The sequence below is a fragment of the Rhineura floridana genome, chromosome 3 (assembly GCF_030035675.1).
Source record: "Rhineura floridana isolate rRhiFlo1 chromosome 3, rRhiFlo1.hap2, whole genome shotgun sequence".
Taxonomy (NCBI): domain Eukaryota; kingdom Metazoa; phylum Chordata; class Lepidosauria; order Squamata; family Rhineuridae; genus Rhineura; species Rhineura floridana.
In genome coordinates, this window is record NC_084482.1 from 232,198,677 (window position 1) to 232,225,612 (window position 26,936).

At 55.8% G+C, this 26,936-nt stretch overlaps 2 protein-coding genes across 8 annotated transcripts; one reads left to right on the plus strand and one right to left on the minus strand.

The window, feature by feature from the left end:
• Positions 1–5,372: 5,372 nt before the first annotated feature.
• On the minus strand, positions 5,373–17,246 carry KIFC1 (kinesin family member C1). 3 transcript variants are annotated; one of them, XM_061621594.1, is made up of 18 exons: positions 16,962–17,246; positions 16,088–16,164; positions 15,715–15,852; positions 15,408–15,525; positions 15,274–15,336; positions 15,142–15,183; positions 14,820–15,024; positions 14,486–14,684; positions 10,020–10,166; positions 9,718–9,846; positions 8,973–9,089; positions 8,647–8,820; positions 7,527–7,694; positions 6,896–7,034; positions 6,434–6,573; positions 6,060–6,133; positions 5,809–5,884; positions 5,373–5,559 (listed from the first exon to the last, which is right to left on the minus strand). In XM_061621594.1, exons 2-18 carry the CDS (start codon positions 16,103–16,105, stop codon positions 5,518–5,520), a joined length of 1,989 nt encoding a protein of 662 aa, XP_061477578.1. In that variant the 5' UTR covers positions 16,106–16,164; positions 16,962–17,246; the 3' UTR covers positions 5,373–5,517. The 3 variants fall into 3 exon arrangements, with proteins under 3 accessions (XP_061477578.1, XP_061477576.1, XP_061477577.1); XM_061621592.1 differs by having other exon boundaries at positions 14,820–15,027; XM_061621593.1 differs by lacking the exon at positions 16,962–17,246 and adding an exon at positions 16,577–16,896 and having other exon boundaries at positions 14,820–15,027.
• Positions 16,651–26,533, plus strand: PHF1 (PHD finger protein 1). Of its 5 annotated transcripts, none has more exons than XM_061621597.1 (15): positions 16,651–16,742; positions 18,838–19,077; positions 19,186–19,267; positions 19,621–19,716; positions 19,822–19,907; positions 20,384–20,532; positions 20,796–20,891; positions 20,979–21,047; positions 22,072–22,195; positions 22,592–22,659; positions 22,927–23,058; positions 23,304–23,466; positions 23,662–23,765; positions 23,859–23,918; positions 25,641–26,533. In XM_061621597.1, exons 2-15 carry the CDS (start codon positions 18,853–18,855, stop codon positions 25,972–25,974), a joined length of 1,788 nt encoding a protein of 595 aa, XP_061477581.1. In that variant the 5' UTR covers positions 16,651–16,742; positions 18,838–18,852; the 3' UTR covers positions 25,975–26,533. The 5 variants fall into 5 exon arrangements, with proteins under 5 accessions (XP_061477581.1, XP_061477583.1, XP_061477580.1 ...); XM_061621599.1 differs by lacking the exon at positions 16,651–16,742 and adding an exon at positions 17,253–17,343; XM_061621596.1 differs by lacking the exon at positions 16,651–16,742 and adding an exon at positions 17,413–17,595.
• Positions 26,534–26,936: the final 403 nt, after the last annotated feature.

Here is a 26,936-nt window from a genome sequence, read left to right on the forward strand (position 1 = left end):
CGACCTCTGTATATGGCATTTATTGATCTGACTAAGGCCTTTGATATTGTAAATTGAACTGCTCTCTGGACCATCCTTCTGAAAATTGGATGCCCTGATAAATTTGTGAATGTTTTGCGACTCCTCCATGACAACATGACAGCAACAATTTTGGATAACAATGGCTCTCAAAGTGATCCATTCAAAGTGGGATCAGGCGTCAAACAGGGATGTGTCATTGCTCCGACCTTATTTGCTATTTTTATCGCCATGATTCTATATCTTGTTGAGGAGAAACTTCCCACTGGCGTGGAAATCACATATCGAACAGATGGAAAGCTTTTTAACCTCAGTAGGCTGAAAGCAAATAGTAAGGTAATTACAACCTCTGTCATAGAACTTCAATATGCCGATGATAATGTAGTCTCTGCACATTCAGAGGAAGATCTTCAAACTATCCTAAATGTCTTTGCAGAAGCATATGAGAAGCTTGGCCTCTCACTTAACATCAAAAAAACCAAAGTGCTTCATCAGCAAGTGCGAACCAATTCCTCTGTAGCAACATCAATCCAGCTTAATGGTGCGACACTGGAGAATGTCCATCACTTTTCTTATCTTGGCAGCCATCTCTCTGTAAAAGCTGACATAGATGCTGAAATTCAGCATCGTCTGAGCTCTGCAAGTGCCGCATTCTCCTGAATGAAGCGTAGAGTGTTCGAGGATCGGGATATTCACAGGGAGACCAAAATGCATATTAACAAAGCCATTGTATTACCGACCTTACTGTACACCTGTGAAACATGGACCATCTATAAACGCCACTCCCAACTTCTTGAAAGATTCCACCAACGCTGCCTCTGGAAAATTCTGCAAATTACTTGGGAAGATAGACGGACTAATGTTACTGTATTGGAAGAAGCAAAGACCACCAGTGTTGAAACAACGATCCTCCAACATCACCTTCGCTGGACTGGCCATGTTGTTCGAATGCCTGATCACTGTCTTCCAAAGCAACTACCTTACCCCCAACTTAAGGATGGAAAACGGAATATTGGTGGACAGCAAAAGAGGTTTAAAGATGCTCTCAAAGCTAATCTAAAAACATGTAACATAAGCATCGAGAACTGGTAAGCCTTGGCCCATGAGCGTCCCAATTGCAGGTTGGCCATTATCAAAGTTGCTATGGACTTTGAAGAAACACGAGTACAGGGCGAAAGGGACAAACAAGCTAAGAGGAAGGCACGTCTAGCAAATCCTCATCATGACCATCTTCCATCTGGAAACCTATGTCCTCACTGTGGGAGGCTGTGTGCATCCAGAATTGGCCTACACAGTCACTTACAGACCCACTGTTAAAGACCTTATCTTGGAAGACAATCTTACTCGGTCAAGACTGTCTTCAAATTTCTTCAAGGCCCCCAGTCCAAGATCCCAAAATTCCCCAATACTTTCATTGGAAGCCATTGGGGCAAGTAGCATCACCTCCCCCTGCAGTTTTCCATTGAGGTCTAGCCTCGTGTTTGGCCACACCTTGCCTTAGGTCCGTGCAGTGCCGCAGCAAAATAAATAAATAAATAGGACCAGGGAGGAGCAAAGCGGAGCGAGCTTCTCCCAGCCCTCAGTAACTTGACTTTCCCAGCGTCGTGTGAACCAGGCCCACTGCCTGCCACAGCCTATTACTGATTTATTCATTATATCTCACCCTTCCCCCTGTAAGGAGCCCAGGGTGACAAGGAATGATAAAACACACACATTTAAAAAAAAAAAATCTTTAGGATGCATACCTTATCGTGGTGAGGGGGTTTGAGAATGCTGAAGAAGCTGAGAGCAATGGTGTCAGGAGTCTAGATCAAGAGGCTAGACTCCTAGCAGGGACACCCAAGGCGGAATGGTCAAAGCTGAGACACCAGACTAATATGCTTCCAAACTCAGAGGAAGGCAATGGTAAACCACCTCTGAATACCTCTTACCACGAAAACCCTATGAACAGAGTATCCAAAATGCAACACGAGGTAGTGCTGGTAGAACAAATTAAACCAGAACTGTCACTAGAAGCTAAAATGATGAAACTGAGGTTATCATACTTTGGACACATAATGAGAAAACATGATTTACTAGAAAAGACAATAATGCTGGGAAAAACAAGGGTATAGAAAAAGAGGAAGGCCAAACAAGAGATGGACTGATTCCATAAAGGAAGCCACAGACCTGAGCTTACAAGATCTGAACAGGGTGGTTCATGACAGATGCTGTTGGAGTTCGCTGATTCATAGGGTCACCATAAGTCATAATCAACTTGAAGGCACATAACAACAACAACAAAACATCTTTAAAGATATTATGCATACTTCCTGGAACTCCTTGAAGGCAAGCTAGAATTATGATTAGCGTTGTTGTTGTTGGAAAGGAGGGGTGTGTGGCTGGAAGACAGTAGTTAACAACAGCCTTGCAGTGTAGTTCCCACTGAATATTGCAAACAGTGGGGAAATAGTACATGACAACAACCCTGCAGTGTTCTCTGGTTCTATTACCCAAACATACCCCCATATTTGCCAGCTGGTTTGCCAGCTTTGGTCCTTTATTTATTTATTTATTTAAATTTATATCCCACCCTTCCTCCCTGAAGGAGCCCAGGGCAGCATTTGGACAGAGATGACTTAGGTATAGTGCTCTGGTAATTTCGAGATTGGATTATTACAATGCAGTCTACATGTGGCTGCCCTTAAAGATGACTAGGAAACTTCAGTTGGTCCAAAATGCAGCAACCAGATTACTAACTCACAAAACCCCTGTTCTAAGACAGCTGCATTGGCCACCAGTTTGTTTCCGGGCACAAGCTAAGGTGCTCACGCTGGTGTTAAAAGCTTTCCCAAATACCTGAAAGACCTCCTCCTTCCCTCCAGATCCCCTCTGGTGTTGAGGTTGGCAGTGGGGGCCCTTTTAGCAGTTCTGTTGCCCTCAGAAGTTGTGGGATGCCCTCCCCACGAAGATGAGCCACTGTACAGCCTTAGGCAAATGCTGAAGACGCACCTCTTTACCCTGGCCTTTCCCACCTGGGATGTATATCTTTAAGATCCACCCTATTTTGTAATTCTGGGTGTTTTTATTGGTTTTTAACGCTGTTTTAAGGTTGTAATCCACCCTGGGATCTCTTGTTGAAGGGTGGGCAATAAATGCTAATAATAATAATAATGAAAACAAGTGGGCATGAGAGGGCAGCGCAAAACCACCCGCCACGCATCCACTGTGGTTGTATCCCCTATTACAAGTGGGGCGGACTGCGACACAAGAGCGAGGGAAAGGCTAACAACAGCCTTGCAGTTGCAGCGCAGATGCGGGCGAGGCTGTTTTTTATTTTCTGCCCAAAATCACAAAAAGAAACACAACCCCCCTCAGGTTGCAGTAAAGCCCCCCTCCCCCCAGCAGCCCCCAGCGCAGCACTCAGTTGCAGGCAGAAGCTTTCTACTCTCTGAGTAGTATGCCACCGCCTTGTACTTTTAACATGTTTAAATGTCCATTTGGGACACAAAGTGGGTCTCTGCCTCTCCTGTAGCGGCAATTCCTCTCTTTGCTGTCTTGGGGGCCCCTTGGGGGCTGCTTAGTCACAGCTCCTGTCCAATGGGCACCTCCCACTTCCGCACGATTTTTTTCAAGCCCTGAAATTAAAAACGTGCGGCTATGCAAATTGTTGTTTCTGTGTGTGGGTGGGCGGCCGGCCACTGAGCCCTCTGCGCATGCGCAGATTGGTCCCTGGCCACAAAATGGCCACCCACCGAAAGAACGACGGAGGCCGAGAAGAGTCCTCCTGCGCAGTGGCGCAGCGGCTTCATCTTCCTTTCCGTCGCCGTTGGTGGGAGGGAGGAATTAATAACGCAAGAAAAGGAAATGGCCGCAGAAGCTCCGCCCCCTCCCCTTCCGGCGCTGCGAAATAAACTCCCGACTCACGTCAAAAAGAAGGGAAAAGGCAGCCACCCAAGGATGGCCTCGCTCGCTACGGGCAGAAGTTCAACAGGAGATGCGGGCAATGTTCACCTGTTGAATTTCTGCCCTCTCCAGGCTCCATATGTCGACGCTTCCCGTGCCTTTGAAGGCTTTGTCGCAGGCAGGAGCTCGACAGATGTCGCCCTTCTGGCCTTAGTAGGAAAAAGAATCCGATGGTGCCAGTTGGCTGCAGAGCCGTGGACAGTCTTGAGCTTTTGTTGGCTGTGAACTCCGTTGCCATAATTAGTCGTTATGGTGCCAGAGATCATAGAATAGTAGAGTTGGAAGGGGCCTGTAAGGACATAGAGTCCAACCCCCTTTCCAGAGGAGTTCCACTGCTTTCTTATATGGCAAACTCTGCCAGGAGAGCAGCTGATCCAGAAGAGCACATTTCCCTCCTGCCTTCTCTGTCCTACTAAGCCAAGGAAAGAGCAAGTCTCCCCCCCCCAGCTGTGTTGAGAGGATAAAGGAGCCCCATGAACACAGCCCTGAGCTCATTGGAAGGGGAAGGGTGGGATGAAAACAGCTATGCCACTGACAGCCCTGCAGGGGAGGCTCTAACTTGCCTGTGCTCCATGTGAACTTTCATACAGGTTCCCCTCTATTGACACTGCCTTCCCCATCCCCACCCCAATATAGGGAAGAGGGAAGCCTTGATGACGTAAGAGGAGCAGAGGCAGCCTAAGACAGAAGGGTACCTTTCCTCTGGTGGAGGGATGCTTTTAAAAGGCCACACTCTCCTCAAGGTGGACAAAGTGACACTTCCTTAGAATCCCTCAGCTGCAGCTGGGAAACTTTCTGCTTGCCCATCCCTCTGCCAGTAAATACGAAGCATAAGAGCAGCTCCATGAGCAGCAGTCGTTGAGGAAGGGGCCATGCACCCAGGGCTCTCTTGGGGAAATCTCCGCCATGCAGGATAGATGCACCCTATGCTACTTTTGCTTTTCAAAGAGACCATTGAGGAACAGGTCCAGAGGGGAGGGGCTCCAAGCACAAAGCTGAAAGATTTCCTGTTTCCCTCCAACAAACGCCAGGCAGTGTTAGGAATGGGTTCCAGAATAAAACTTCCTTATAGTGTGACATCTGAACAGAGTAGAGTTCTGGGCCTCCCTGCCTCAATAGCGCAGCAGTGATCAAATTGCAAAAGGGCAACCAGAGTGGGTCAGGGGGCTGTAGCAATTCCCCTGAACCAAGAAAAAATGAGGAAGTTTGGGGCAAACTCATGGGAAGGAAAAAAGCTCCCCTGCCCCTTCTCTCAAGGCAGGGAAGTGGAGAATTGTCTGTTCTGTGCTGTAGTGACGCTCGGCTCTATGGTCTGTCACACCGCCAGGACAGAAGTCACAAAGCCCACCATGGGAGCAAGAGACCTTGCAACACAAGGCAGCAAGGAAGATACCCAGGTTGGCACCAGGTTGGTTTCGCCTCTTTTTATTCAGAAATTGTAATACATACATTGATTAGAAAAACATAAGGAGCAAGATAAAAAAAATCAAAAGAACTACAGGCCACCTATGGCAGCTCTCAACAGCAAAGTCTCCCCGGAACACTCCATGGGCCTCATTTCCGGTTGGACGCTGTGCCAATGACACACTCATTGACCTGCAAGGCAAGAGAAAACAACCTGGACATGGGCGTGGTGGTGGTCAGCTGTGAGTGTTTCAACCCTCACAGACAAAGGACCGCATGAAGGCGCCTCATCCTTTGCCCACCTACACCAGGAAGTTCCTGGCATCTGCCTACCACTAGCAGCAGTGGAGCTTCAGCAAGAGGAGATTCTCTGAGCAGCCACATGGAAAGCCAAGGATGGGGAGGCTTCCCCGGGGAACCTTCCACACCTGAGTCACTTACTTTTCTTGCAAACCGGAGGGAGTTGAGGGATTCTGCAAAGTTCTCCTCCAAGGGAGAGATGTTAACAAACATAAGCCTGAGAGAAGGTGCAGGAAGAGACATTGAGAAGGGGTAAGCAAGGAGACTCCCAAAGGATATGCACCACCACTCTCGTTTTCCACCCCTTACAGTCATGGTTGCACACCGAGTGTGTTCAGGGCGTGTGTGCCAAGAACATCCCCCCTTCCCTACCACCCTCTCTGCCAACTCACATCTTGGAACTGCCGCCTAACGAGTTCTGGAGGAGGTAGGTCAGCTTGCTGTTGCGGTAGGGGACGTGGGCCTCCTGTGAGGACAAGGGGTGACATATCTGGACAACCAAGGCTTCAGGGAAGCTGCACTGAGGGAACCCACCCTTCTGTCAATTGTCCGCAGCGCTTTCCACCTTGATGATTCTGCCATCCAGAATGCCCATAGACCAGTCCTTCAGATGCAGTATCCCCCACCCAAGGACACTGCTGTGCGGAGAACCTGGCACCCCTCCCTGGCTTTTGAAGAGGTGGAAGTCGCAGACAGCTTGGGCGGACACAGATGCTCCATTGCTCCCCCCCCCAACTCCCTGGGAAAGAGGCACTGCCCTGGCTACCTTGTTGCTGAGGGCCATGATGACCCGGCCCAGGTTGGAGAGGCTGCTGTTGATGGCCTGCGTCTCCCTGAGCCGGTCCCCCGTGGACAGGGACTTGTCCAGGCGCTCACTCCCTGCCAGGTCCACCAAGCTCAGCACGGCTGCAGGTGCGAAAGAGGAGTAAGGACACAGGGACTCCTTGCAAAGCAGCGACAGCTCCTGCCCTGCCTTGGAGAACTGGGAGGGGGAATGCTGCAGGACCCCCTTCCCTGCAGGGTCTGGTGCTCCAGGTACAGAGCATGTGGCCTTGGGAAGGAGGGGCTGCAAGGAGGACTGGACATGCAGCAGCATCAGTCTCTGGGCTCAGGCAGGAACCAGGAGGAGCCAGGTCTCCTTATCCCCCCCCCCACGGGTGCTTGAGAGCTCAACCTGGCTCCCTGCCCCTGCCCCCCCTTGAAGACCCACGCTCCTGCCACCACTCACAGGAGGTGTGCAGCTCCCGGTTGGTGTTCTGGCCCTCAATGTGGAGCTGGAAGAGGCTGTGGCTGCGGGAGGAGTGCTCATTGAGGGTCGTCTTGGCCACTGATCGTTGGGCTTTGGCCCTCTGTAGCAGCTTCAGCACCTGGGGGAAGAGAGGAGAGCGTCAGCCGACGCAGGAGGCGGCCTCAAGGGGCCTTCAATGCTTACTTGCCAGGTACAGAGCAGCAGCCTCTGGCTCTGTGGAAGCCCCTTCCTGTTGGGACTCAATGTGCGGCAGCAGCTTGCTGGGGGGCTGCAAGAGGCAATCCTATGCGAGGTGCCCAGTTGGTAGGATGGCGGGGAAGGGTGGGCCAGGGGCAATGCCAGAACCAGCTGGCCTTAGCCTCCCAGAGACGCAGGCAGGCTTGTGCATTCATTCTGGAGGAACCTTCCAGAAAAGACACAAGAACAGCCACTCTGCTCCTTCCCTCAGAGGCTTTTAGTACAGGGAGCCATTCAGTCAGCCTCACCCACAGAGCAGAGCGCTGCTGGGCTAAGATGGGAAGAGACTCTTTGGACTCTGCATTGAGCTAGATCTTGCACATGCCAGCCCCCCCCCGGACATTTCCACAGGCCCGCCAGTCCAACACGGTACCTCTTGCTCTGAAGTGACAGGGACGTAGCAGAGGTTGGGGACATGGAGCTCCTCTGTGCACTGGCTCACCCTCCGGATCTCCAGCTCAGAGGCCCGCTCAGGGCGCAACACCAGCAAGTCACGCAGTGACTCATTGTAAATCTCCAGGAAGTTGGCTGTGAATTGGTACTAGGAGGGGCGAGAGGAGATAGAGACAGGTCTCAAGAGGGAAGGTGGCTGCTCCATCTCGCCTCCGAGAGAGGAAGTGGCTGTCAGACAAAGCCGTATAGCTGGGGCAAGGGTCACTCCAGCCGTGGTCAGAGAGGCAGCAATATATGTAGGCCTGATTGCCAGCGGCTCACACTGTTCCCAGGAGTTATAAATTGGCAGCGTTTTTCCAAGGCAGCCTTAAGATGCTGTCAAATACGCTTCAGTACTGCAGGAGAGTGTGAAAAATGCAAGCCAGAGTTTAAGGAACAGGAGATTCTCACAGGGTCAGAGGCTGGCTGGGCAGCTGGCAGGCACGTGCGCGACAACTGCTGCGGAACTGTGGCAGGGCAATCAAGTAGCTGCCAGCTAAGCCACAAAAAGAGAGACAAAGACTCCCTGCATGCAGAAAAGTAAAATTTAGATCTGTTCCCCCGCTCCCAACATTGAGGGTTTTTTTGTTTTTATGTACAGGCAATCTTTTTTTTAAAAATGGGGGAACATTCATTTGCCCCCACCAGGGATCTCTGTCTCCTGAGCAAGCAGCGAAAGGAGAGGCTGCCCGCTTTTCTCCTGGCTGCCCCTTCCCCTCACAGCCATCTGCTCCCAAACGGAAGTCTTTGCACACAACCTGCCAGGGAGGGCGGCTGCCTCCAGCTTCTTTCTGGGTTTCCAGGCACAGTATTTGGCTGCCTTTATAGAGCAGTTGATTCACTCAAAACACACTGGAGAAATTTTATATTGTACCATTACTCGATTAAACCAGACATTTCTCAGCTCAGTCTGTGTTCGGGGCTTGCTTTAGCTATTGCGATGAACACCTAGGACTCGGGTTGTCCCACAGCCGCATAAATGTTTGCAGCAAGCCCTGCCATTTCCACAGGATTCCTCCCTCACCCTTGCTCCGGAAAGGCTTCCCCCCACAAAGCCTCACCTTCCAGCCCTTGGACTCCATCTCCCGGGAGGCCTCGAAGATCTTCTGCACAGCCCGGGGGATCATGCCCGCAGTGTCAGAGTCCACACTATCTGGGCCTTCCATAGTGTACGTCTTGCCACTCCCGGTCTGCCCATAGGCAAAGATGCAGACGTGATACCCATCCAAGGCAGACTGGAGGGAGGAGGAAAGGAAGTTGTCAAGCCAAGCCAAGGGCTATCCCGCTCCTCCCTCCCTCGCACTACCTAGGGTGGGGGTGGGCTGCCCATCAGCTGAGAGCTACCTCCCTGCCCCCAGCGGAGGTGGGCCCTTCCCTGCATCCGCACCTGGACCAAGAGGGCAATCTCCTCAAAGACGTCTTCCTGAGAGCTGGCAGGAGGGAAGACCCTGTCAAAGTTGAACTCGTAGACAATGTCCTCCTTGCGCTCACGGCCCACGTGGGACTGTGGGGAGAAGGGACAGAAGTGCTGCTGCTGCCGCTGCTGCTGCCATGGACTTCCGGGGAGGAAACTCCATTTCTCAGCCTGCAGCCTTCCTGCTCTCAGTTTCCTGGTGTTGTCAGTGGTTACTGACCGAGAAGGTGACCTCCTCTCCCTTAACCAGGGATGGCAGCGCTTGGTCTGCACAGACTCTTTGGCGAGGAACCTCAGGAAAAGCTTTTTAGACCCCCCCCCACATGCTTTCCAATGTTCTTAAAGAACTCTAGCACGGAGGCCACATTCATCCCTGGCTGACCCTCTGGGGCCACACGCCAGCATGAATGGGGCCACCCCACCCCACCCCCAGCTCCCCCACCTGAGCCGATCAGCTAAGGCAGGGAGGGAGTAATTGCCTGCAACTGAGCCTCCTTCATCGGTCTTCCTTCCGAGTACCTGATACACTTGCCAGTAAAGCTACCTGCACAAAAGCCGATGGCTCAAAAAATAAATACCAGCCACCTTTCCGGCCAGAAGACACCTGGGCCTGACACCGCCATCATTATCACTGTTGTTGTGACAGGCACCCTGCTGCGCCCCCCTCCCCACAGGCACAAGTGCAGCAAAGCATGCTGGGATATCACGCTGGGCTAACCTCCTCCACCTTGGAGAGGACAAGGCTCTTGCTGTCGTCTGGAGGGAAGCACAGGTGTCCCATTCCCTTCTGGGCCTCCTTCTCACAGGCCAGCAAGGGGCGCACGCGGCAAAAGACACGGATGTTACCCTGGGAGGGAGGAAAGATCCGTCAGCGCCCAGCCCCCAGAAACTGACCAGCTCAAGTTCCTCTGGAGACAGGCACTGCCGCTGCCCTCCCTCCGACCCGCCCGCCATCCCTCCGACCCGCCCGCCCTCCCTCCGACCCGCCAGCCCTCCCTCCGACCCGCCAGCCCTGATCACCTTCAGCTCTTGCACGGCATTGTGCAGGTACCGCCGCTCCATCTCGGACTCGTGCAGCTTCTGCTGCAGCTCCGCCTTTTGTGCCTGCAGGACTTCGTTCTCCTGCCTGTGCTGGGCTAGGCTCTTCTCTGCCAGGTGCAGTTCTGCCTACAACAGAGGAGCCCCAGAGCCAGTTAGGGACAGGCTGCCCTGAACCCACCCAAAGCTGCTCACTTTCCTTGGACTGCGCAGACAGATACAGATCTGTCAAACCCCATTGTCATGGTCAGACCACTTCCTGGTGAAGTTCAGACTTATGGCTCCAATTCTTCCCTGCAGGGGTGGCAAACAGATTAAGATGGTCCGCCCCCGGAGACTAATGGAATCCACTGGATTCCTGAATGCCCTGGGGGAGTTCCAGTGGCTAGAGCAGGTGACCCTGTTGAAACCCTTGTCATGCTGTGGAAAAGCGAGGCGTGTCAGGCTCTTGACACAGTTGCCCTCAAGCGCCCTCTCCGCCATTGTGGAGTCCATTTTGCACCTTGGTACACCAGTGAGCTAAGGGCAATGAAACAGGCTGGATAACAACTACAGCGCAAGTGGTGAAAGACATGCTGTGAGGCTGATCGGGAACAAGTAGAACATCATAACCATGCCTACTCTGTGGCGGTGAGGCCGGTGAAGAAGGCCCACTTCTCTACCTCCATTGCATCCTCGAGTAGTCGTCCAGTGGAGCTTTTCCTTATTGTCAGGGGTCTGTTGGCATCAACTCCAGGAAATGGAGTTTTAGACCCTTCGGAGGCCCACGGTGAATTGTTTGTAAGGCACTTTGAGGGTAAAGTTGCTCACCTCTGCAGCAGTCTTGATGCCCCCTCCACATCCACTGTAGTCCCCAATTTATTTTTATTTATTATTTGATTTATATCCCGCCCTTCCTCCCAGCAGGAGCCCACGGTGGCAAAAAGAAACATTAAAAACACATCATAAAAAGACTTTAAAATACATTAAAACAAAATAATGTTAAAAACATTTTAAAAAAACCTTTAAAAATATCCTTAAAAAAAAAAAAAAAGGGTTAAAAACATATTATTAAAGAAAACATATTAAAAGCAATTCTAACACAGAAGCAGCCTGGAACAGGTCTCAACTTAAAAAGCATGTTGAAAGAGGAAAGTCTTCAAAAGGCGCCTGCCTAATATTTAAGGGGAGGGAATTCCACAGGGTCCCCAATGAGGTGTCCAGTGCAACGTCTGCTGCAACTCCTTGGGAACGGTTTCAGCTGATGCAGCCTGATGACGTAGACAAGGTGCTTGCGATGATGCAGCCAGCAGCGTGTCCTCCTGACCCTTGACCTTCTTGGCTTATTAAGCTTGCCGAGGGGGTCTGGCCGAGGGGATCCAGGGTGTGGTCAACGCATCATTGCGGGAGTGAATGGTTCCAGCCACCCAGAAAGAGACGGTGATCCGACCGCTTCTGAAAAAGCCCACCCTGGACCCATTGGTCTGCGACAATTACCAACCGGTAGCAAATACCCCCTTGTTGTTGTTGTTATGTGCCTTCAAACTGATTACGACTTATGGCAACTCTATGAATCAGCGACCTCCACGAGCATCTGTCATGAACCACCCTGCTCAGATCTTGTAAGTTCAGGTCTGTGGCTTCCTTTATGGAATCAATTCATGTCTTGTTTGGCCTTCCTCTTTTTCTACTCTCTTCTGTTTTTCCCAGCATTATTGTCTTTTCTAGTGAATCATGTCTTCTCATGATGTGTCCAAAGTATGATAACCTCAGTTTCATCATTTTTGCTTCTAGTGACAGCTCTGGTTTAATTTGTTCTAATACCCAATTATTTGTCTTTTTTGCAGTCCATGGTATCCGCAAAGCTCTCCTCCAGCACAACATTTCAAATGAGTTGATTTTTCTGTTATCCGCCTTTTTCACTGTCCAACTTTCACATCCATACATAGAGATCGGGAATACCATGGTCTGAATGATCCTGACTTTGGTGTTCAGTGATACATCTTTGCATTTGGGGACCTTTTCTAGTTCTCTCACAGCTGCCCTACCCAATTCTAGCCTTCTTCTGATTTCTTCACTATTGTCTCCAGTTTGGTTAATGACTGTGCCGAGGTATTGATAATCCTTGACAAGTTCAATGTCCTCATTGTCAACCGTAAAGTTATATAAGTCTTCTGTTGTCATTACTTTAGTCTTCTTGGCGTTCAGCTGTAGTCCTGCTTTTGTGCTTTCCTCTTTAACTTTCAGCAGCATCCAATTTTCACACTTCCTTCATCTTGGTCCAATCCCGCTTTCCGTATATCTTCTGGGTACAGATTAAACAAATAGGGTGATAAAATACACCCCTGTCACACACCCTTTCCGATGGGGAACCCATCGGTTTCTCCATATTCTGTCCTTACAGTAGCCTCTTGTCCAGAGTATAGGTTGCAGATCAGGACAATCAGATGCTGTGGCTCCCCCATTTCTTTTAAAGCATTCCATAGTTTTTCATGATCTACACAGTCAAAGGCTTTGCTGTAGTCTATAAAGCACAGGGCGATTTTCTTCTGAAATTCCTTGCTCCGTTCCATTATCCAACGTATGTTTGCAATATGATCTCTGGTGCCTCTTCGCTTTCTAAATCCAGCTTGGACATCTGGCATTTCTCGCTTCATATATGGTAAGAGCCTTTGTTGTAGAATCTTGAGCATTACTTTACTTGCATGGGATATTAAGGCAATAGTTCGGTAATTACTGCATTCCCTGGGATCCCCTTTCTTTGGAAGTGGGATATATATTGAACGCTTCCAGTCTGTGGGCCATTGTTTAGTTTTCCATATTTCTTGACAAATTCTTGTCAAAATTTGGACAGATTCAGTCTCAGTAGCTTGTAGCAACTCTATTGGTATGCCATCTATTCCTGGTTATTTGTTTCTTCCAAGTATTTTAAGAGCAGCTTGCACCTCACATTCTAAAATTTCTGGTTCTTCATCATATGGTTCCTCCGTGAATGAATCTTCTTAGGGAAGTTGATTGAGAGGGTTGTGGCGCAGCAACTGCAACTACTCTTGAATGAAACAGATTATCTTGACCCATCATTCCAGTTTGGGTTCAGGCCTGGTTATGGGACTGAATCGGCCCTGGTCACCCTGATGGATGACCTTTATTGGGAGAAGGACAGGGGCAGCGCGACCCTGTTACTCTTACTTGATCCCTCAGTGGCTTTTGATACCATTGACCATGGTATCCTTCTGGGCTGATTTGGTGAGGTGGGTATTGGAGGAACTGTTTTACAGTGGTTCCGATCCTTTCTCCAGGGTCATTTTCAGAGAACAACATTAGGTGACTGTCTTTCGGCCCCCTGGCAGCTGTGCTGTGGGGTGCCGCAGGGTACCATCTTTTTCCCCATACTCTTTAACATCTATATGAAGCCCTTGGGAGCGGTCAAAAATTTTTTGACCAGCCGCAGAAAAAGCCCTGAGCGCTCATCCCCTACACGTTTCCCCTCGGTGAGGAGAGCCTGGAGCTCGTGCCCTGTGAGGCTCCTGTTCTCAGATGAGGCCCCATGCCCAAGCTGTGCCCATGCTTACCTCTCTGGCATCCAGGCGGGCAGCAAAGTTGATACCTTATCCCAGTCTGCGTCTGTGTTGGAATTGCTTTTTAATATGTTCTTAAACCTTTTTTAATATGTTTTTAATCTTAGAAGCTGTTTTGAAAGCTTTTATTAAGAAATGTTTTTAAAGATGTTCTGTTTTGATGTGTTTAAAAGTTTGTTTTTATGATGTTTTCATGTTTTTAGTGCTTTTTTTTGCCACCCTGGGCTCCTGCCAGGAGGGAGCGCAGGATATAAATCAAATAATAATAATAATAATCTTTGCGCATAACAGCTTGCAACAAAACAGGGAAAGAAGGCACATGAGGGTCCCTGGGGGGAGAAGCTCCTTTTCTCCGGGGTGGTGGTGGGTGAGACACAGATCCAAGAGTTCTGGTGTTCGGGGACCAGCAGGCGCTCGGCCCACTCTCCTTCACTCTTGCAATGGCTCACATGGATCCTGCAAGACTGAAAGCCCCAAGCAAGCACTAAGGTAATGCAAAAGGAAAAAGGGAGCCCAGCTTACCTTAGCTCAGCTCCTAAAAATGAACTAGCTCCTGCCATGAGTTCAGTTGGCCAGAGCTTCAGATCAGAGATGCGAAGGACCAAGAGAAAAATAAACGGGTTTCTCTCAAAATATTGGCAGGAAAACACAGGAAAACCTGTTTTCCCCCCTGATTTTTATGGGCCTTCCCAGCTCTGCTTTGGGTGATGAAGTTCTCCCTTCCAAGAGCTCAGACAGGGAGTCCTCCCAGGTCTGCTCCCCCAGCCGCAGAGGAAGCCCTGAGCGCTCGTCCCCTACACATTCCCCTTCGGTGAGGAGAGCCGGGAGCTCCTGCCCTGCGGGGCTTCCATTCTCAGATGAGGCCCCATGCCCAAGCCGTGCCACGCTTACCTCTCTGGCACCCAGGCGGGCAGCAAAGTCCCTGTTGGCCTCCTTCATCTCTTGGCTGGTAGCTTCCAGCTCCTCAGTGATCCGGGTCTGGTTCTGGAGGATTCCCTGGAGCTGCTGCTCTTTCTCCAGGAGCTCCGACACTTTCTGGAGGCTCTCTTGGACCTGCTCTCGGCAGACCTGGAGCTCGTAGGTCAGAGCACTGCAGGGGAAGGCTTATTTTTAGCGGGGATAAACGAGGTAACAGGGAGAGTAAGGTAAGATCCTGAGGCCAGAGGAGGAACAGCCCCACAGTGCCCTCCATCACCCGCAGCAACTGCTGCCGTCACTGCCTCACCTGGCTTCGCTGCCCAACTGCCTGTTCTGGGCCTTCATCTGCCCCAGCTCCGCTTCCAGCCTGGCCTCCTGCTGCTTCAGGGCCTCGTTCTCACCTGCCAGCCCCTGAACCTTCTCCTTGTAGGCGCCCATTTTGGCCCGGAGGTCGCTCACTTGCCCCTTCAGATCCCAGGGGGCGCGCTTCTTCTCACCACCCCCCACATCAGCTGCTACCAGAGAGAGAGAAAAAAGGGAGCAGGAGGAGAGACTGTGGGGACCCCCCACCCCACGGAGGGGGCTCGAGGCTGGCCCCTCATAGGCAGGCATCCTTCTCAGGGCCTTACCTGGCTTCGATTCTCCTGCAGGCACTGCCCGACGGGACACCGCTAGGGAGGGCAAGACAAAGACAGAATGAGAGAGGGAGCCTGACTCTGGTCCCAGCTGCTTCCCACCAGCCCACCGCACCCACTGCCTACCTGTGGTGGAAGCTGCTGCCATGCCCGCTGCCGCCCGTGCCTGAGAGGATGAGCGCCGGCGGCCTGCAGAGAAAGCATTGTTAGCCAAAAGGGTCTCCCCAGCTGGGGGCTTGGGCTGCTGGTCCTTGGCTTACCAGGCAGGCGGTGACTTCGGAGCACGGGGGCCGAAGGAGGAGCCCTTGGCCGGGAGGGAACCGCCAACATGACAACTCCTCCTCTCTTGGTGGGGGCAGGGAGACCCCGAGCACGTTTCTGGAAAAAGGAAGAAAAGGTGGCAGCCATTATCATTTGGGGCTGTTCTAGATGACCTCCAAGGTCACTTCTAACTCTTTTGATTCTAGTAAAAGTTCACTCTTGCAATTTATGCAAAACATCAACTGATTGGAGGAAGGAACTTGAGGACCCCACACTGTCGTCTCCCCACTGAAAAGAAACCCTCACCCGATTCTCCTTGGGGGGCTCAGTCTCGTTGGTGGCTGGACGTTTCAGACGCAGGCCAGACACAGGGAGCCGGGAGGGGCCTTTCAGCAGGGGGGCCCCTCCTTCCTCAGAGTTCACTTTCTGCTCCTTGAGGGGTAACTAGGGGTGGTGGGAGAGAGAGAGAGAGAGAGAATCCCTCAGGCAAGTCGGAGGATGGGAGCTTTGAGGCTCCACTTATGTGACGGGACCAGCAGCCCCCCGTCTGTCCAAAGCACAAGGGCCTAGCCCCACAGGGCTGTGCAAGCGCAGCAGAGGGAGCAGCACTGCTCGAAGGTAGCCGCCACCCCCTACCTGAGTTTCCCTCCCCTCAGCCTGGTTCCTGGAAGGGACTCACTGGAAGCAGGCAGTCCATCTTTGCAGGTGGAGCCTTTTCGAAGCAGCAGCAGTACAAGAAGCCTTCAACCACCTGGGCTAGAAAGGAAATAAGGAAGAGCGAGAAGTGAGGGTTTTGAGGAGGGAGCACAGAGACAGGGAAGCCCCACACCTGTCCAAGTGAAGGGCCGGCCTACAGACGGGGGACTTGGGTTGTGTCCCTTGGCCTAGCAGAGTCTCCCGCACGCAGAGGCCCAGCAATCTTTTGCCCCGCAAGCAGCATAAGAACGGAAGAAGAGCCCCGCAGCAGGAGCTGGATGAGGCCAAAGGGGGCCCACCAGATGCCCCCCCGGGGAGGCTCCGAGAGGAAGGCCAGCCTCGCTCACGCCCGCACAGGACGCCCTGCCTGCGGAGAGGGAGGAGGCTACTCGGCCAAGGTCAGAGCAGGCGCTTCTGCAGCAAACGTGAGCCAGGGGTGGGTCCCGGGTGGGCTCACCCCCGCAAAACTAACCTCACAGGGCGGCTGTGCAGAGAATAAGAGCAGGGATGGGAGGGCGGTGGCGGAGAACCCTCCCCACCCCTCCCACCCCTGAAGACCCAAATTAACAGCAATACGGAAGAGGAGGCGACGCAGCGGAGACAGAAGTAGAGGACGAGGTCACCGCCGCCCCTGTAAGGTAGGCCGCCATCGGCTGTGCTCCGCCGGGGGGGCAGCTGCTGATCCTCCCGCCGCGCTCCCTCCCTGGGCAGGGCAGGGCAGGGGAGAGAGAGGCGTCCCCCGTGGCTCCGTACTGCACCTCAGCCCAGCCCCGCCGCCGCTAGGGAAGGATCGGGCTCGGGGGGGGGGGAGAGAACTCTGCACATGCCCAGAGGGCGGCATTGCCGCCACCACTCACCCTCCAGCCGGCCTCCCCGCTTTTGCTGCTGCGCCTTCGGCCCAGCCCACTTCCAACGTCGACCGATTCAAACGGGGATCTTTCCCTCCCGTCAGCCCCCGCGCGGAGCCGTCAAGACGGCTCAGCCAATGGGAGACCTTGCTTGCCTCGAGAGGATACCAATCCGCTTCCCGGCTCCACCTCGCGTGCCTGCCCCGCCCCCTTTCGCCACCGGCCAGGCCGGGGGTGTGGAAGACAGAGGCCTAGGGACGTGTGCGCGTGCGCATACTGAAGGAGGCCGCTCCCCCCACCCTGGCAACGGCCGCCGCGGAGCGCAGGAACTAGGCAGGGGGCGGGGCCAGCACCGCAGGCATTTTCTTTCTCAGTCGCGCTCGCTCGCAGGGTAGGCGTGGCCTTTGAGGGGGCGGGGCGAGTCGACTCCCCACCCCTCAAAAAAATAGAAATAATATGGGGGGGTCCCCAAGGGGGGGCATATCTAGCTATGCTATCCTTCCCTTAGCAACAGGCAGCAATTCCACAGGACAAGCAACTCTCTTCCATAGGAGAGTGCGTGTCTCTGTCTGTTAAAGCTTCACCTGTTGAACGTCTGCTGCCCATCCCTCCTTCAGCACAGGAGGAGCTCCCCCGGAATAAGGCGAGGGGTCGCTGGGGCAGCTATTGGGGCGCCGGGGGGAGGTCAGAGGAGGGGCTGCACCTGTGGCATTGGAGGGAGTTATGAAGTGGGGCAGAAAGGTTAATATTTCGCGACATCGTCTTAATCCTTTGGACCCTCGGCCCTTCCTCCCCTCCCCCTCCTTCCGGGGTCCCGAGCGGGGGGGCGGGGCTCGGAGCAAAAGTGTGAATTAACAGCCCTGGGCGGGGAGGAGGGGTCTCTTTTGGGAAGCGGGTGGGGGGCAATAGCATGAGGGGGCCCTCTTTATTTCTGGGGGGAGGGAGGAGGGGGAGGCCTCAGCAGCTGAAGGTCGCTTGCTGGAGGGCACAGCTGGGCGGGGGACAGAGGGGGCGCTGGAGTTGGGGCGGGGGGCTGAACCCAGCAAATGCACTTGAGCAGGTGGATTAGAGGGGAAGGGCCGGTGTTGGGGGGCAAGGGGTGGCCTGTGCAGTTGCTGCTGAGCAGGGCCTCCTCCAGGACCTTTGGGGGTGGCGGAGAGAGGGGGAGTTCCTGCCCGACTGCCCCCTGCCCAGGAGTCTCCCGTCCCCGGGCGCGGCAGGAGCGGGAGGCTGGTCTGGCGGCAGGGGGGCATGAGGGGGGCTCCCCGCGGCTGGCGGCTGCCTCTCCGCATCCCCCCTCGCGGCCCCCCACTCTGGCTGCTGCGTCACTCGGGCTCCGCTTGAGGATGGAGCCGCAGAGGGTCCTGCTCTCTCGCCCCTGAGCCCCCTGCCCCTGCCCAGGCGGGGAGCTCAGCAACAGCGGGTAAGGGGGGAGAGGGCGGCCGGGCGCAGGGGCCTCGCGCCTCGTTGCCCTAAAGGGAGGGAAGAGGGGGGAGAGACCCCACCAATCCATTTCCTGCAATGGGGGGCTTTCTCCCCTTCCCCACTGTCTTCTGACAACTCCCCTCCCCCTCTACTGAGCCACAGCCCCCCCACACACAGACACAAGGCCTCTCATCTGAGAATGCATCCTCTGTGGGGAGTGGCCCCCTCTGATGGGGTGGGGGGGTCTGGGGGATGACACAGTTGGAACCTGAGATGCTCAGGCGGGGAGAGGGGACTGGGGGACAGCAGTGGATGAGAGTTGCCACAGGTGTGGGGGTGCTGGGGTGGAGGGCCATGGAGTTGCAGGGAGAAGGCTCCTACAAGGAGGGGGCCACCTGCCCCTCCACCCTCCTGGAGCTGGCCAGCTGCCTGATGCTCCTCTCTCTCTCCGCCTCCCCAGGTGGGGCGCAATGTGATGGCGAGTGACTCCTCCCCCGCCACCACCCCCTCTGCCCGGGTGACGCGGACCAGTGCCCGCCTGACCTCAGGCCCCTGGAAGCGCCCAGCAGCAGCTGGGACCTCCCCCTGCTCCCCAGCGGGCCCCAGCGCCAGCCCCCCTGGCTGGCCCCGATTCTGGGAGGGTCAGGATGTCCTGGCGCGCTGGACAGATGGGCTTCTCTACCTCGGCACCATCAAGAAGGTCAGTGCACCCCCCCACCGCTGCTGCCGCCTCCGCCTTGCCTCTGGCCCCCCTGTCTGAGGGCAGCCAGCCGCTCTCTCCTCATCCCCCCTTCCTCCCCCACGGCAGGTGGACCCCCTTCGGCAGGTGTGCCTGGTGCAGTTTGAGGATGACTCCCAGTTCCTGGTGCTCTGGAAAGACATCAACCCAGGTGAGTGTCCAGCCCCCTCCCCCCCCAGCAGCTCAGCTTCATCCGATCCTGAATTCCCCCCACACTGCAAGGTTCCCCAGTCAGAAGGCAACCACCCCCCAGTTCTTCTCTGTGAGCCCCCCCAAACCCAGTCCTGGCTTCTCTGTGTTTCTGCAGGCCTCATGGCCTCCGCTGTTCCCCCATCCCATTCCCCTCAACGTTTTGGCTCACAGGGAGCGCGTGTGTGTGTTGCAGTTGCGCTGGAGTAACAGTGAACGAGTTCCTGAAGTGCCAGTGTGATTGGTGGATGGGGGGGGCATGAAGGAGGCCCAGCGGTGGTGGCTCCGTTCACCTCTCTCTCTCTCCCCGTACAGCGGCTGTACCTGGGGAGAAGCACTCCTGCTGCGTCTGCCGCTTGGAGGCTGTGAGCCCAGAGAACCGGCTGGTGAGGTGTGAGAAGTGCAGCCATGGTGAGTTGGGCACCCCTCCTCCGGGGAGCTCCCCCTTCCCCCTGGGCACCTCTCCTCCTACCTCCCGATTGACTCTGCTGCTTTCGTCCTTTCTCGACCCCCTAGCCTACCACCAGGAATGCCACCTCCCCAGAGTGCTGAGCGAGGGGGCCTGGATGTGCAGGCAGTGTGTCTTTGCGGTGGCCACCAAGGTGAGTTGGTCCAGATCAGGCCTGGCCCTGCCCCACTTCCCAGTCACTGGGCTCTGAGCCCTTTGCTCTCTCCTCTCCCTGGTACTCCCTCCCTCCTCTCTTCTGTTTCTTTGCCAGGTGCGGGTGCGGGGAGGTCGGGGGTCTCTTTGAGTGTCACTTGAACCCCCTGCAGGGACTGTCAGCAGGATGGGTTTTTCTGGCTGCCCCCCCTGCAAGGCCTCCCTGTTTGCGTCTTGCCATCAGCCTGGTGAGAGCCTGCCTGGGGTTCATAGAATCATAGAATAGTAGAGTTGGAAGGGGCCTACAAGGCCATCAAGTCCAACCCCCTGCTCAATGCAGGAATCCAAATCAGCAGATGGGTTGCAGCACTACACTGCATTGTGGGGATGCGGGCACCCCTCCTGCCGCCCCACCTTTCCCCTGCCGTTCTTGCAGCCCGGCCGACTCCCTCTCTCCCTCTCTCCCCCCCCGCCCAGCGAGGTGGTGCCCTGAAGAAGGGTCCCTACGCCAAAGCCATGATGGGCATGAAGCTCGTGCTGCCCTACCAGCTGCAGGTGCTGGAGTGGGACGCTGAGCACCTCACCAACAGGCAGCAATGCTACTGCTACTGCGGGGGCCCTGGCGAGTGAGTCTGCTGTGGGAGCGGGGGGGGGGATCCAGCCACGTGGGAGGGGGCAAGCTGGGCCTGCGGACAGGGCGGGCTGCAAGGTGGCCGGGGGCTGCGGGAGGGAGCCTTTCAGGCTGAAGTGCTTCCGGCTGCCAGCGCTTCCTTCGGGTGGCTTGGACTCCTCCCCCGCAGGGGGCAGCCCCTGGGGAGTGGGGGGGAGGCTGGGGGGGCAGGCGCTCACTCTGCCTCTGCTCCTCCTTGCTGGCCGGCCGGCCACACAGGTGGAACCTGAAGATGCTCCAGTGCCGCCACTGCGCCCAGTGGTTCCACGAGGCCTGCACCCAGTGTCTGAGCAAGCCCCTGCTCTACGGGGACAGGTGAGCGAGGGGGGCCGGGAGGGAGGGGGGCCCTGTGGCTGGGTGCAAGTGGGGCCTTGCAGCTAACCTCTTGCCTTCCCGTGGCAGGTTCTACGTGTTTGAATGCTGCGTGTGCACAGGGGGGCCTGAGAGCGTCCGCCGCCTCCCCCTGAGATGGTGAGTAGAGGCTGTTGCTCTGCTGTGTGCCGGGTGACCAGCACCTTATGGAGGGCACAGGACGTGGCTCCCAGTTCCCTGTTGGAGCTCTGCTCACTCGTTAATTAAGATCTTCTGGGGCAGATCCCTTTTCTGTCCCTCCAACGGACAGGCCTTGCGCCCCCACTTTATGGAATCCTCTTCCCAGGGAGGCCAATCTTGCCCTCATTCAGCAGGAGGCAAAGATGTTTCACTTGGGCAGCATCAATTATGCGACGTTATAGCATGTTATGTGAGCTTTTCATATGCATTTGTAGTTTCATAATTTTTTTACTTGCTTGCAAATTACTTTGGGACTTTTTAGTGAGGAGCGATGTGCCCATTTAATAAACCCAGCTCCTAACGTCTGACTTGCCTTCTACCTCTCTTTCTCTCTCTGACAGCCGTCTGTGTCTGGGGCAGGCCCTAGATCTGCCCTCCTGCCAAATTTCTAAATTTCTCCTGGCATCTGCCAATTTTTCTGACTCCAGATGCAGTAGCAGTGGCCGCTGCGGCCGCCTGTCCACTGTGGACAGATTCTCCCTCCGTGGAGGCTCCTCAGGGGACGGGGCTGTTACTGCTCAGGGGTCAAGCGTGTGCTTTGCCTCTAATCAGCAGTCACTGCCTGCCAGAGTAGGCAATACTGAACTAGGCAAGGCAGACTTTGCAACCATATTCCAGATTTGGCCCTTTCATTAATCATTTGCTATTAACTATTTAATTTCAAGAGTGTTTTGTGTTTGTGCTACTAAACCACAATTGTGGTAATATAACATATTTTTTTAAAAATCCAGATTAAAATTAACAGTTTGAGGGCCAGTAAAAGAACAGTGAGTAACTAGGCAAAGGTGCGATGACATCAAGCACCGCAGCTAGAGTGAAGGAAGCAGCAAGCAGAGAAACAGAGGCTGTTTGCAAGGGAGAGCAGGAAGCAAGGATTGTGCTGGCAGATTCCCTCCTCCCTCACGCATGCACGTGCACATGTACATTTGCGTGTCTTTTGCAGGGTGGATGTGGCCCACCTCATCCTCTACCACCTCAGCATCTGTTGTAAGAAGAAATACTTTGATTTTGAGCGAGAGATCCTGCCTTTCGCCAGTGAGAATTGGGACAGTCTCCTGCTGGGTGAGGTGAGAGGCCCTGTGTGAGTGTGCGCAGCCCAGCTGGTCGTCCTGGGACAGGAGCTGGAAGGGAAGCAGCGCCTGGCCAGAGGGGGGCAGGGGGCCGGCTACCTTTGCTTTGCTGTGATTGGGTACATAAGCGGGGGCGGGGTCCCCTGTAGTCCTCTGGGAAGAGGCAGTGCGCCATTGCTGTGGATCTGGCTGGGAATGCCTTGGGGCACCTGTTGGCAGGTTCCAGGCCAGAGGCAGAGGAGCCCAGATATGAGCCCCGATGGGGTGGCCAAGCCCAGGGAGTGGGGGGGACAGAGAAAAGGTTCATGGGGTGGCGGCAGCGGCAGCAGCCGTAGTAGCACTGGGGGTCTTGCCTGCCGCTGATCCCCTCCCTTCTTCTCATTGGCCCTGCAGCTCTCGGACACGCCCAAGGGGGATCGGTACACCGAGCTCTTGAGTGCCCTGACCAGTCACAAGGACAGGTGAGGAGGCCTTACTTGGTCTCTGCAGGCCAACAGCATCCCACAGAGGAGGTGCTTTGGCACTCGCTTGGTGGGGCCCGGCAGTACGCCTGCAAGCACATGGCAAGCAGCCTTCCCCGGTCTCCCCTCCGCAGGCTGTGGGCTGCGACTCCTAATGGACGGGTGTGCTGCGCAGGGCCTGGGGCAAAGATCCAGCGGGCACCAGCTTGGGGATGCTTGCCGTGGAGAGAGTCGTCCCTCTCCCAACTCCTTCCCTCCTCTCCGCAGGTTCATCTCCGGGAAGGAAATTAAGAAGCGCAAAGGACTTTTTGGGCTGCACCTTCGTGTCCCACCTCCTGCGCCACAGGTCGTAGGCTGTTCTGGGGAGGTTCCCAAGTCCCCCCTCATCTCGGACAGCAGGTGAGCATGGACCTTTCTCCCTCCGCCTGGCCACCCCTCCTTCCCTCTGCGCCCACACAGGGCCAGGAGAGGAAAGCAGCAGGGCCTGGCCCGGCCTGGCCTTTGCCACCCAAGGCGGCCGCCTCCCTTTCAGGCCTCCATACCGCCCCTCCCGGCCGGTCTCTCTCTCTCTCTCTCTCTCTATGTGTGTGTCTCTCTCTCTGGCACCCCCTCCGTGCTGTGCAGATAAGGAGGGTCTCTTACAGCTTCCTTTCAGGGCAGGGCAGGCGTGGGAAGGGGCTGGAGCGCAGGAGGGCCAGGCGGCAGCGGCGGCAGCAGCAGCACCAGGCCAAGGGGGAGCCACCAGCCCTGAGTGTGGAGCAGCACAACACCAAGGAGAGGGAGAGGCTGGAGAGAGCCCCCACTCAGGTAACTGGAGCTGCCGGGGGTGGGGTGGCGAGGAGGAGCCCCCTGCTGAGCTCAGCCCAGCCAAGTGCCCAGGAGGGGGAGATTGGCCCCGCTCCCACCCCAAACCGGCACATCACTTCCCCCCCCAGCTGTGTGGGGCAAGGGGTTCCCCAGCCTCCCCATAAGAGGCTTCCTCTGTCATCCTTCTTGGCCCAGGAGGTGGTGCAGAGTGCAGGCAGCGCTAACCAGAGCTACGGCGGCTACGGCGGCACTTCCAGCATCTACAACTTCCGCCGCACTGACGCCCGCTGTCAGGACAGGTGAGGACGTAGCTGGGGCCCAGGTGGCCAGCCGGGGAGGGGCGGTGCCCTCCCACCCACTCCCACACTGATGGTCTGCCTGTCTCCCTGCAGCTCCCCAATCCGGATGTTTGCCTCCTTCCATCCCTCGGCCAACACTGCAGGGACCTTGAGGTGAGGGGAAGGGGGATTGGGTGTGGAGAGCGACGCTTCAGCCGCTGTCTTGGCTGGGCTGGTGAGTGGGAGGGAGAACTCCTTGGGGTCCCTTCCCTCTTGAAGCCGGCCGGCATGGGGGTGGGGTTAGCTGGCTCCAGCAGGTCTGAGGGTGAAGGCCTCAGCCCCACGGCCCCTCGAGTGCCAGGAGGTCTGCTTCCTCTGGAGGAGGGAAGAAGAGGGGCTCTTGTGGAGCCCCCCCCCCCAGGAATGATGAGAAAGAAAGTCACATGTGGGGATGTTTGATAACCACGTCAAGCACATCTCTGTCTTTGATTGTGAGCACAAAAGCCTTTTCCTATCAGGTGGGGAGAGTACAAGGAAGAGGGATGGGGGGGTGCTTGGTGGCTGTGTGTGGAGAGGGGCTGCCCAGCCTCAGCAGGACCCCAAACCCAACAGGTGAAGCTCCCTCCAGACAGGGTTCCTTCCGCCAGTGGCCGTGAGCCCCCACTTCTAACATTTACAGAACAGGGAGGGAAATGTCCTCTCCTTCCTCCCCCCAGCCAGCATAATGTGAGAGGCACAGAGAAGCCCCCACCCCATGCTGGCGGCCCTCCTGATGTCCTGGACTGCAATTCCCAGAAGTCCCAGACAGCCAGTGCCCTTGTAGTTGCTCCTCAGAGGCTGGCAGAGCGCAGAGGGGGAAGAGCCTGTTCTGCTGGGCCTGGTGCGGATGCTCCCCCCCCCGCGTTTCCCTGTGGCCCTGGAGGTGGGCTCTGAGGAGCCTGGCCCGTGCCAGCTTTTGATGGCCAGCGGGCGGGCAGGCAGGGTAGAGAAACAGTTCTGTGGCTCCATGCCCCGAGGCAGACCTGGCTCCCAGAGAGCTGCGTTGGCCAGACATGGGTGTGGGGTGGCTCTCTCTCCCATGGTGAAGTGGCCCATCTTGGGGGCCGGCAGTTGCCCTTCTAGCGCCATGTGGGGCAGGAGGGGCTGCTGGCCGGCTGCCCCTTCTCCCCCCTGACCCCCCCATGCACCCGGGCAAGCTTTCTCTGGAGGCTTTGAGGGAAACTATTCTGCTGGATCAGCTCCTTCGACCTTCAGGCTCTCGCCAGAAGCTCCCTGCAAGAGGGCAGCCCCCTGCCCCTGCCGGCTCAGCCAGGTGAAGGTGGCCCTTGTGGCTCCCACATCCCCTGCCAGGCCTCTGTATTATAGCTCTGCTTACCCCCCTCCACGCCTGGCCCTTGCTTTAAGTCTGCCCCCCCCCCAATCCTGGGACTGCCGCCTCCTCTTGAGCTGCCCCTTCCAGCTCGCAGCCCAGGGAGGGGGCTGACTTTAAGGCTCCAAAGGGGACTGGGAGCCCTTTCAAGAAAAATGCTGGAAATGCTTTTGGCAACCGGCTCCCTGGCCAGCCCCTTTGGGTTGCACCTCCCAGCCGCCCCAGGCAGGTGCGCAGCTGCGTGAGGAGGCCAGAGGCTCCTGGGAGTTGCCATGCAGACCACCGGGAGAGGCAAGAAGTGGCCACAGGCGGTCTAGGATGAGGGGTGAGAGTCCTTTCCCTGCCACCTGTGACCCCTGGGGTTGTCTCTTTAAAAAAGGTTGAGGGGGCTTAGCCCCGAGGCAGGGAAAGTGGAATTTTCTTGGCAAGGGCTGGCAGGAAGTGCCCCCCTCTCTTTCTGGAGGAGGCATGGGGAGGGCAGGCACCCTTGCAAAGAAGGACCCCCTCAGACCTCTCTCCTTTTCCAGCACAAGCAGCAGACCCTCCCTGGATCCTTGTGACGCAGCAGCTGCCTCCACCACGGAGCAAGAGAGCCTGGAACAACCTGTCCTTGCACCCCCTGCCACCCCCACCACCGCCTTCCTGCCTCGCCCGGCCCCTGCCGCTGCCGCCACCACCAAGCGCCCCCCCCAGCCTCCAGGGACTGCCCCCTCGGCCCTCTGCCCCCCTGCCAGCACCAGCTACTTTGGGCCCATGGGGCGGCTGGCACGAGGGGAGGCGGTGCGTGTCCTGGCCCGACGCGTCACGACCGACGGCATGGTCCAGTACCTGGTGGAGTGGGAGGGAGGAGGCATGTTCTAGCCACCCCCACCCCCCGTGTGGGGTTTTTGGAAACAAAATGGACTCCCAGCCATGCTCATCATGGGGGGGGCATCTCTGTCCTTTGTGAATGGCTAAGAGAGCAAAGTGCAATTCTGGGGGCTCAGCAGAGCACCTTCCCCCAGCAGTTTGGGGGCAAGAGTGGCTCCCCCACCCCACTCAAGAAAGGTTGACTGAGTTTCATCCCGGGGAGTGTGTGGGGAGAAGATGTGGGGCACGACCCTCGCATGCGCTCTGCGGCCTCGCTTCCTTGCGCCTCCAGGCCCGGCCATCGCCTTGAACAAGAGGTTTATTTCAGCTGTTGGGTTTTTTTACTGTTTGTTGGTAAAGGTTTTATTTAAAGAGAGTTGAAGAGAGCGGTAGAGGGCACCGCTTCCCCATAGGGCCTGGAGGGAGGGGGAAGGGGAGTCTGCCCCATCTCTCCCCATCTGCACCTCTGTTGCTGCTGCCGCCGCTGCCGCCGCCACTGCTGCTAAGCTGACTCTGTTGTACAAAGTACCACGCTGAATAAAGAGAGCTTCTGGCAAAGACTCTTCTGTCTGCGGCTCCTTCCTGGGGCAGGGCACCCTGCCCACCCCTCCCCCCACAAGCCCCAGACCCAACCTGGTTCCCCTCCCAAAGAAGCCTGGGGGGCCGCCTGGCTCTCCTGGCCAGGAGGAGGCGGCAGGAGCACTGGTTTTTACATCCCTGGCATCTGATTTCTGACCTGCTCAGGCTGGATCGATTTGGGTGTCGGGAAGCCGCACGTCACAGGAAGAGCACACAAGCTTTACAGAGATCAAGTCAAAGCATTCCTTGGAAGGACACACACCCCCAGCAACCATTTCCCTATTGCCCAGGTTCCACCATCTTGCTCCCTGCAAAGACACTTAGAATCAGAGTTGGAAGGGGCCTCTGAGGTCATCAAGTCCAACCCCCTGCTCACTGCAGGAATCCAAATTAAA

Coding starts and splice junctions, on each gene's coding strand:
- KIFC1 (XM_061621592.1), bottom strand. Junction 14,685..14,819: donor CAGTTGGGCAGCGAAGCCAG/GTGAGGCAGTGA, acceptor CTTCCCCTGCAG/TGCTCTGACCTACGAGCTCC. Junction 9,090..9,717: donor TCCTCTCCAAGGTGGAGGAG/GTTAGCCCAGCG, acceptor TTCTCCCCACAG/TCCCACGTGGGCCGTGAGCG.
- PHF1 (XM_061621595.1), top strand. Junction 19,717..19,821: donor GTGTGAGAAGTGCAGCCATG/GTGAGTTGGGCA, acceptor TCGACCCCCTAG/CCTACCACCAGGAATGCCAC. Junction 22,660..22,926: donor CTGACCAGTCACAAGGACAG/GTGAGGAGGCCT, acceptor TCCTCTCCGCAG/GTTCATCTCCGGGAAGGAAA.